Source organism: Leopardus geoffroyi, chromosome B4, assembly GCF_018350155.1.
Source record: "Leopardus geoffroyi isolate Oge1 chromosome B4, O.geoffroyi_Oge1_pat1.0, whole genome shotgun sequence".
NCBI classification, from domain to species: Eukaryota; Metazoa; Chordata; class Mammalia; order Carnivora; family Felidae; genus Leopardus; species Leopardus geoffroyi.
The window spans coordinates 133,867,257-133,877,160 of NC_059341.1; the positions used below are offsets into that span (position 1 = coordinate 133,867,257).

Below are 9,904 nucleotides of genomic sequence, written 5' to 3' on the forward strand. Positions count from 1 at the left end.
GAAGATAATGTATCCCCTCCCCTTACGTCATTCCTAACAATGCTACAAACAACACTCAGCAAACATCAGCTCTTACCTGTAGATACTTTATTTTGTTATTATAAATACTACTACATCATAGCTTTCAGCCTAGCTTAGGAGTTGCCCAGAGATGAAGGCCAGGGGGCCACACACAGGGATGTTGGAGAGCAGCCTGGAGTCTAGGACTAAGGCAGTGGGGAGAGCTTTGTCACAGGAAGGAGGGTGGGGGTGTTGGAGGAAAAAAATTGACCTGGAATTCTTGCTCTTAGAACATTATGAAATATAAATATTTTAATAAATTATTTTCTTAAGTTTATTTATTTTGAGAGAGAAAGAGAGAGAGCAGGGAAGGGGCAGAGAGAGAGAGGGAGAGAGAGAATCCCAAGCAGGCTCAGTGCTGTCACCGTATGATCACAAACTGTGTGATCATGACTTGAGCTGAGGTCAAGAGTCAGATGCTTAACCAACTGAGCCACCCAGGTGCCTCTAGAGTATCATTTTAATAGAAAATGCATCAGACAAACCTAGCTTTAAATCCTGACTTCAGGGGCGCCTGGGTGGCGCAGTCGGTTAAGCGTCCGACTTCAGCCAGGTCACGATCTCGCGGTCCGTGAGTTCGAGCCCCGCGTCAGGCTCTGGGCTGATGGCTCAGAGCCTGGAGCCTGTTTCCGATTCTGTGCCTCCCTCTCTCTCTTCCCCTCCCCGTTCATGCTCTGTCTCTCTCTGTCCCAAAAATAAATAAACGTTGAAAAAAAAAAAAATTTAAATCCTGACTTCATCACTAACTGTCCTTGTTGCCTAGCCAAGTTAAAAAACCTTTCTGAGGGTCAGATTTCTCATCTGTAGAGTGGAGAGAAAAGAATACCTCCCTCCCTGGACTGTTGTAAGGATTAAATAAGACAGTATAGTGATAGCACTTGCCATAGGGTCTGGACAATAGTAAACACCAAGGAAAAGTTAAGTTGCCTCCTGTAGGTAAATTCACCGCCCCTCCCCTCCCCCGCGCGCGCGCGCGCACACACACATATTATAAAATATCTTTCAAAGGAAATGGCATGGTTATAAGAAAGAGGTGGGTATTATACGAAGAAGTCTTCTCTGGAATAGTTGAAATCCCAGAAAACAAGTTATCTGAAAAGGCATTGAGACTTTCAAAGCAACACATGCCCTGGGGAAGTAGAGAAAACCATTTCAGGTAATTGGTTAATTGTAAGTTTGAGAAGTGACAGTTCTAGGAAAAAAGGGTGTTCCCGGCAAGTGCCCATAAAAGTTCAGAAAGAAAACAAAGGTTAACTAAAGACCTTGTGAGTTATTTTAATCAAGAAACAGACAGAGGTATTAATTTACTAGGATGTGCATGCAGAGTTAAAAGAGTTAGCATAAAAGTGCATTAAACTAGATTAAACGAGTTCATATTCGTAAAGCACTTAGAGGGGCGCCTGGGTGGCTCAGTCCGTTGAGCATCCAACTCTTCATTTCAGCTCAGGTCATGATCCCAGCGTCATGGGCCTGCTTGGGATTCTTTCTCTCCTCCCTCTCTGCCCCTCCCTCTGCTCAAGGGCACACACTCTCTCTCTCTTCAAACAAATAAACTTTTTTCTTAATTAACAAAATAAATAAATAAACAAATAAAGCACTTAGAATAGCGCCTAGCATATGTGAAGCCCAGGGCCCTGTGTAATTGTTAAATAAAAATAACAAGAAAGGACCTCTGAGTCACAAGGTTATGGCCACATTAAGCAAAAAGCCTTGCTCCTTCCCAGCATGCCCAGCGGCAGGCCTGGTTTCCATGGTGCCGCAAGAGGGTTGCTGTGTGGGTCTCTATCACCAGGCTATAAATGACAGTTAAAAATCACGCAAAGTCAATAGCAGAGCTTATCGGGAGGGCAGGCTGTCCCGTGGTGTGGCAACACGAGATAAGGAGGGGTGGCATTGTGTCAGCGAAACAGAATATTTAGCCTGATTACACAGAGAAAAACAAGCCCGCTAGGAAGGGACTGACTGGGTAGCACGTGGAAAGTGAACCAAAGGCCCGAAATCCCCAACCTGGGAGAATCTGAGAACGTAAAGGCCACTTCTGAAACTGCGAGGGCCCGAACTGTCACCGGTTGTGTTTAGGCTGCCTGCCCCCCGCCAGCTGTTTCTTGGAGCTGTCTGTCCAGCAAAGTCTGGAAACAGCTGCCAGAAGGGTGGGGTGGGGCCGGGAGATTCGGGAGGAGGATGGAACCACATCACCTTCGTGCTCTCCCAGGGTCACCGGGGCAACAGCCTGGACCGGAGGCCCCAGGGAGGCCCACACCTCAGCGGGCCTGGGGGAGAAGAAATCCGGCCGTCGATGAACCGGAAGCTGTCGGATCATCCAGCGCCCCCTCCCTCACAGTACCCCCCGGCACCGCCACAGCAGCAGCGCTATCTACAGCACCCCCACTTTCATCAGGTACCTCCAAACAATGACGTGGGCACAGCAAGGTAGGGAAGGGGAGGCTCAGGCCACTTAGTGTGGGAAAATTCCCTACAGTGTCACGTACAACCGTCCGTGCTTGGGGGTCTGTCGTGGTCCTGGGACTGTGGGCGGGGGAGGGCCATCTGAGGCCCGGCCTCATCAGGGCTGACGAAGTTCATAAAGACCCGGGACCTCCCAAATGGCAGAAATATGATAACGTGATGTAGGAACTGCTCTTGGCAAAGAAGTCTCTGTGAATTCGTTGGCTCCCCGCCTGAACACACATACACACGCGCACGCACACACATTCCTACCCTGAGGATTCAGCGAACCGTTGCTCCATTTTCCTGTCAGCCCCTTAACCCATCTGGCTGTGGAGATCCACAAGAAAAGCAGTTTAACACCCACAATAGAGCCTTGCTTATTTATTTATTTATCCCCTGCCTTGTTCCAGATGGGATTTGGGGCCGCTTACCGAGACGGACAATACAGCCAGATAACATCGTTCCTAAATTCCTCAGTAGGGCATACTAAGCCCTTTGTGAGCTGTTTCCCCAGCCTCTCTCCTGCAGACTCTCCCCAAACCCCCCCCACCCCCCACCCTCCCCACTCCTGGAGCAAACACACATTCCAGCAACACTGCACTGTCTTTAGTTACCGGAATGATCGATTGTGTTTTCTCTCATACCTTGGGGGCTTTTTATATGATGTTTCCTTGGCCTAAAATGCCCTCTCCCGGCCTGATCCTTCTCCTCCTCTAAGCTGGAGGCCAAGTATCACCTCCTCTAGGAAGCCTTCCTTGATTACCCTGGCAGACTCAGACATTCTCTTTATACTTACATGTGTATGGTTTCCCCTCTAAACTGACCCTCCATGAAGACAAGGACCTTTTCTTTCCAGCTACAAATCCCCGGTGATTAGGACAGTACTACACATGGGGCAGGTGCCTGATAAATATTCTTTGATCGAATGAATGAAATCTGGCATGGTCTTCACAGCCGAAGGTCCCTTTGCTCTCCTTCCACCTCACCCCACCAGCTGGGGCTTATTGTCATCAGCAGCAAGTATTTTTGGAACACTGGCTGTGTCCATGGCATCTGAGCAAGGCGCGGGGTTTGGGGGAGGGGGGGTGCGGGCTGAGAGGGATGTGGTGCAGTGACAGGGTCCTCCGTTACATGTGTTCCTAGGAACGCCGGGGAACCAGCCTTGACATAAACGACGGGCACTGTGGCGTGGGCATGGCCAGCGAAATGAACGCCGCCCTCATGCACCGGAGACACACAGACCCAGTTCAGCTCCAAGTGGCCGGGGTACGTGAACCTTCCCTCTCTGGGCTCAGTGAAGGCGGCAAGAGGGGCACTTAGGGAAATGGTCGGTCCTCCAGGAGAGACACGCTGCTGGGAGCTCAGAACGGAGGTGGTGGGAACCCAGCAAGTGAGGGCGGAGAGGTGTCCCCGGGGCAGAGCCGATCCCGGTCTGTCGTCGTCTGGCCGCAGGGCCTTGCCCTGTCCTGGCTCCGGCTCTAGCGGAGGGAGATCTGTCGCCTTTTTCATTGCGATCCATCTGCCTCGGTCGCGCTAGCACCGTGGGCTGTCAGCTTGGGCACGCTGCCATCCTCTCTGTCCCCTGAAGACAATAAAAAGACCACGTATCGATGTAGGGAGAGTAGTTGTCCAGGATTCTCTTGGGGCCTCGGAGAATAACATCTCCGCAGGTAAAAGTCCTGAGTCTCGGAGTTCTGATATCGTGCAGCGAGGTGTGCTTGCAGCTCCGGCGGGGCTTGGGGCGTCTCTGGAGAGCCACAAGCCAGCCTCCAGGGCAGACTGCTCACGGAGGACTCTGTCTGGCCGCAGAGCCTCCTCCGTGTGACCGTGGCTCCCAAGGCCAGCCCGGCCGCCCTGGCTCGGCAGGACCCCTCTGTGTTTCCCCGACAGCGAGTGCGGTGGGCCCGGGCGCTGTACGACTTCGAGGCCCTTGAGGACGACGAACTGGGCTTCCGCTGCGGAGAGGTGGTGGAGGTGCTGGACAGCTCCAACCCGTCCTGGTGGACCGGCCGCCTGCACGACAAGCTTGGCCTCTTCCCCGCCAACTACGTGGCCCCCATGATGCGATGAGCCCCTTCCGGTGGGGCCCGAGGCTTTCGTCTGAAGCTGCCTGCAAGAGAGGGGGCAGGGGAGAACAGCTGGAACTACGTGTACATCCGTGTATATGCGTGTGCACACACACGCGCCTATGTGTACGTGCATTCGATAATAGTAATTTATTGGCGATGCGGTCGGTTCATTAGTTGATATGAAAGGAAGTCAGGTGGAGAATTCTATTCGTACTTGTTTTTCTGCTCTCCCCTCAGCGGGTGTGTGGAAGGCAGGGGGGAAAGTTGGGGTGGGGGGGGGCAGAGACATGAAACCGAAGTTCTTCCTGTCCTTAAGATGGCACCGCTTCCTCCTGGTCTTGGGACTTTCACGGAGACTAGCCGAGCAGAGATCCACATCCCGGCGTTGGACGCAGAACAACAGGGTGGAGCCGGACTCGGTGGGGCCACGTTTCGGCTTTCCCTCCGAGCCCCGCTCCCCTTGAGGTTTTGCAGGGCAACGTCCCTCCTGTGCGACCAGGGTGGGCACTGCTGGGTTGAGACCAGAGGAGCAGCCACACGGGACTGGAGCAGCGTGTGCCTGGAGGCCTGGGCGAGGCTGGCCTCCTGCCCCATGCTCAGCGGAGACCTTCGCCTCCCTCGCCGGAGTGCTCCTCAGCCCTGAGAAACAGAGACCGTGAGGAGCCCAGCACTGGCAAATGGCGGGTTTTTCACAAATCCCCAGTGGCTTGCTTGGGTGTCACCTCTATTTCCCCGGATACCAAGAAAGCAGCATCTGACATTCTGTAAAGTGCTCGGAGAAGCCCTGGCTGAGAATGCGGGACTTTAAAGCCATTGTTTTATGACTCCCAGGGTGTCTCTTTGGGTCTCTATTGGTTTTCCGTTGTCCTGAGGATGCTCTGCCCAGTGGCAGAGAGGGAAGCCCACTCCACAAGAGCACTGACTAGCAATTGTTGATTGGTTGACTGATTGACTGAACTTGACCCTGGGAGGGAGCCGGCTTTGACGGGAGCTTCCTGTTGGATCTGGCCGTAGAGTCATTGCTGGCATCCTCTCTCCAGCCTCGACCCAAAGCTGCACCTGGGGAGGGGACCCCATTGCCCCTGTCTCTCCTGCCACCTCAAAATAGAATTATGTTTCCTTGGGCTCAGCTGGGGGTGTGGAGCACAGGCTGGCCTGGCTGGGGAGAAGGGACCCTGGAGAAGGAAACAGTGTTTTGGCGGAGACTGGGAGCAAACACATCTGCGCCGAGAGACCTGAGAAGAGGGTGTGTGTGTGTGTGATGAGGCCTAAGTGACAGGCCGGGTGCATGTGTTGGTGAGGGAGAATGATGGGGGGTGAGGTGTGCCTGCTCCTTTGTCTTCTTCCCCAACCCTTCTTGCTCTAAGGAGTGACGGGGGCAGCCGTTATCGGGGGTGAAAGGAGAAGAAGAAAGAGTGTCTGGCTCAGAAGCAACTGTCGGGGTAACATGGGCTGCGTCCCTTTGACTCTGAATGCTACGATTCTGCGATCCCTCTGTTGTCTTTAGAGAAAAAGGGGAAAAGAAGGCACTCCACGGCGAGTCTTGGAAGGGAAGAGAAAATAGCCTGAGAGAGGCAGGGGGAGTCAGGTGACGGTAAGGAACATCTGGCTCGCAGCCTTTAGAAATCAAAGAACAGAAAGGAAAAGGTAGCAGAGATGTTTCAAAAGATCAAGGAGCAGCGTGAGACACAAAGGGAGGGAAAGGGAGCAAGATGGTAAGTGGGACAGGCGAGGAAGACGTTGGAGTAGAGTCAGCAGGCCGGCCGGCGGCTGACAACCAGGGGAAGGAGGGATCCAGCAGGTGGGGAAGGAGGAGTTACAGCAGAGCCGTGAACGCCACGGAAGGCAGGGACCAAGACACCACAGGAACGAAGAGGAACGAACAGGAAGAAAAGCAAGGCAGAGAAGACCTAAAAGCTATTTTGGTGCTAGGTAATGCGAACATGTTACAGTAAATAAAAGCCAAAAGTGATGTTTGATTTTACAGTATTTACAAACCATATGCTTTAAACAGCCCACAAACCTCATCCATTTGTCTGATTATGTGGGAGGACCAGCCCCAGTGAAGAGAGAGGGAGCTGATTTGGTTCTGGCCTGGATTTTGTGCCTTGAAACACGTCTCGAGAAAGCAGTGATACGCCCAGGGCCCTTGTTTGGCCAGGCTGTGTCCTGTGTCTGTGTCACACTCCCCTCCAGGGGCAGGGGTCACTGGCCTGCAGAGGTTGACCGCACAGTGCGGGCAGGGCTTCCAGAACCCCTGGAACTGGATGTTCTGCTCCACCCCGGCCCGAGTCTTTAATTGAGGTGCTAAAACAGCCTTGCCCCTGCACATCACGTGGCTCAATGCAGAAGGAAGCAAGAATCATCCTAACCACCCACAGGGAGCTAAGGCCCTTAGGGACCAGGCTAAGAGGACAAGGACCAAACTATCCATATTGGGGGGGGGGGGGGGGTTGGGAAGCAATGTCCCTGGGCCTCTGGTGCTGCCCCGAGGAACGCATGAGGAGCTGCTCTCTACCTGACAGCATTTCCAGTCCACTCGGCCCTCCTTCCAGCCACAACACAATCAGGGAAACAACACCTCGTCTGTGACTTCAGCTGAAATGCTCTGCATGACCTGGGGGCAGGGAGCTTCCAGAGAAAGTCTAGTTCTGGCTGAACCAGTTCGGTTTTCCTAACGCCCTGCTGAGGCTCGCCGCATGTCAGATGTCTGGTACCTGCCACTGCCCACCCACTTTCAGATGGCCTTAGGCATCTGATCTAAGGCAGCGCTTCTCAAAATTAATGTGCCGGTGAGTTGCCCAGGGAATGTGGTAAAATGTAGGTTCTGATTCAACCCTGCGTTTCTACCAAGCTCTGAGGTGATGTTACTCCGTCCACAGACCACACTTTAAGTAGCAAGAGCAAAGAACTTCGCAGCTAAAAAGCTACAAAAATCTAATTAGATCCTTTTTCTCGGGATATTCGGGCACTTCTCTGTGTTGCTCACAAATAAGTCACTCTAAGCAGAGACAGGACTCAGAACTGTCATTATGACGTCATTCCTAGTTGATGGCCGGGTGACTTTTGTCAGCATCTTCATCTCTACCAAAAATCAAGCAACTTTAGAGTGAGAGGCATCCAGATGGAATACAAACAGGGGTTGCCCAGTAGTGATTATTTTAAAGAGAGGCAGAGGTTACAGAAGTTGTGAAACGTCTTTCTCAGGATTCTTTGAACATAAAATGGACTCGCATCAGGTGTGGTCCTGCTCGGAGGCAGGGGGATGGCCCATGTGACGGGGGCACTGTCAGATCTCATTCACCCAAAGCGAAGCAGGTCACAGGGGGCACTGATTGGCATGAGTTAACACTTCAGCCTGTGTAGACCAAAACAAGGTCACAAGAAAAACATATTGTCTCGATCCTACTCAGGGTCCTCGTCTCTCCCAACACCACGGCTGTGCCACCATCACCTCTCCCTTAGGCAACTGAATAAGCCTTGACACGTTTCTCCCTGCATACTCTCTCATCCCCAGTCCATTCACACAGATGCCAGAGTGATCTTTGTAAAACACAAGTCTGATCACGTCACTCCCCTGCCACTGTGCTTAAATTTGAATCCAAGTCCTGATGTGGCCCCGTGAGGTCTCGCATTGCCTCCCTCTCCAGCCTCCTCTGCACCCCTCCCCTCCTGGCTGCCATGCCTCCACCCACTGGCCCTCTCTTGGCCTTCAGATGCCCAAAGATCAGTCCCCAAAGCCCTCATACCTCTTGTTCCCTCTTCACCTTAAACGTCACTTTCTCAAATTGTCCTTTCTTGGCCTTAATCTAAAAGAACCCTTCCTATTGGACTATCTTGAGGTTGCTGGTGCTTTCCCTGATTAGCACATATACCAGTCTGTTGGACTATTGACTGTAAGCTCCCTGGGGGCAGGGATCATCTCTGTTTTGTAAACCACTGTAGGTGCAGCATGTAGCACTGTGCTTGGCACACAGAAGGCTCAACAAGTATTTGTTTCATGGATGAGCAAGTGAAACCTGCCTCATGTCACCTAGCATTCATTCTATAACCCAAAGGTCCTGGGCCTTATGGACCTGTAGGTGCAAACAAGTGATATTCACATTGATGCCCAAGTTACAGTAGCTTTTAGCCAACGGCCCTCAAGATCTCCAGTTACTTCCTAGAGTCCAAGGGAGGGAGGCTGGTATCTCTCATGTGTTTAAGCATCAGTCAGCTAATGTCTCCTACTCTGGCCATGTTCCAATGTCCCTGAACATCTTCTGCAGAAAGTGTCTTTCCTGATGCTGCCAACCTACTGTGCACCTGTCTGCTGATGAAATGGCCCAGTCCTTCAGAAAACCAAATCTGCCCTGCAGTCCACGTGGCAAGGCAGTCGTGGAAGAGGAAGCGTGGAGAATGGCCTGTACCTACTTCTGAGTAGCCCTTGTCCCTGACCCCCAGAGAGGCACTTCCTAGGTCAAGGGACCCTCACAGCTCATTCCCTTCTCACCAGAGCCCTCTCTCCATCACACAGGACAAAGGAAGCCACCTTCCCCGCCATCTCTCTTGTTTGCCTCTCTCCCTATTGCCCCTTCCTCCTTCAGCTGAAAAGAAACGCATTTGTACCTGTTTGTTTGTGCAATAGATATCACCTAGGATGCCAGGGGACATGTACCCTGTTGTACAATCTGGGCTCAGCTCTAATTCACTCATTAAACCAACAACTATTTACGAAGCATCTCGTAGGGGACAGACACAATCACCCAGTGGGTCCTCCACATCTCTTTACACTGCCCTCTGTCCACATCTGTGCCACAGTCACTGCCTCATTTCAATCCTCTCTTGCTTCTCTCCCAGGCAACTGCAATAGTTTCAGAACGGGTCTCTCCACCTCTGGGTTGGCCCCCTCTAATCCAGCCCACTGACTGCCATTGAGATCGTATTAACATGCAAAGTTGATGACATCAGGCTTCTGTTCAAAAGCCTCCAGAGGCTCCCATTAGCTTTCAGGCTAGAGTTTAAACTCCTTGGCTTGGCACTAATGACATTTTGTGATCTGACTGCTGCCTGTTTGTTTAGCCACAATGCCCATCTCCCCTCAGAATGAGTCATGTTGTCTCAGAACTCTGGGTTTTCCCATTCAGTTCCCTCTGCCTGGAATGCCTCTCCCCTACCTTTTCGTCTAGATCAGTGCTGTCCAATAGCACTTTCTGTGATGATGATGGAAAAGTTCTCTATCTGCTCTGTCCAACGTGGCAGCCTCCAGACACTTGTGGCCCTTGAGCATTTGCAGTGTGGCTGGTGTGAGTGAGTTAAATAGTGAGACATGGCAAGTGGCTACCTTA

General features: G+C 52.1%; 1 protein-coding gene across 5 annotated transcripts in view; it reads left to right on the top strand.

The window, feature by feature from the left end:
* Positions 1-6,549, top strand: part of GRAP2 (GRB2 related adaptor protein 2) — a 63,383-nt gene extending 56,834 nt beyond the window's left edge. For 3 of the 5 annotated variants that reach the window (XM_045465904.1, XM_045465907.1, XM_045465905.1), the window contains 3 exons: positions 2,273-2,458; positions 3,652-3,774; positions 4,318-6,549. In XM_045465904.1, the coding sequence (XP_045321860.1) occupies positions 2,273-2,458; positions 3,652-3,774; positions 4,318-4,578 (570 nt within the window). In that variant the 3' untranslated portion in view covers positions 4,579-6,549. The remainder of the gene's footprint in view (positions 1-2,272; positions 2,459-3,651; positions 3,775-4,317) is intronic. The other 2 variants (XM_045465906.1, XM_045465908.1) reach the window with 1 other exon arrangement.
* Positions 6,550-9,904: the final 3,355 nt, after the last annotated feature.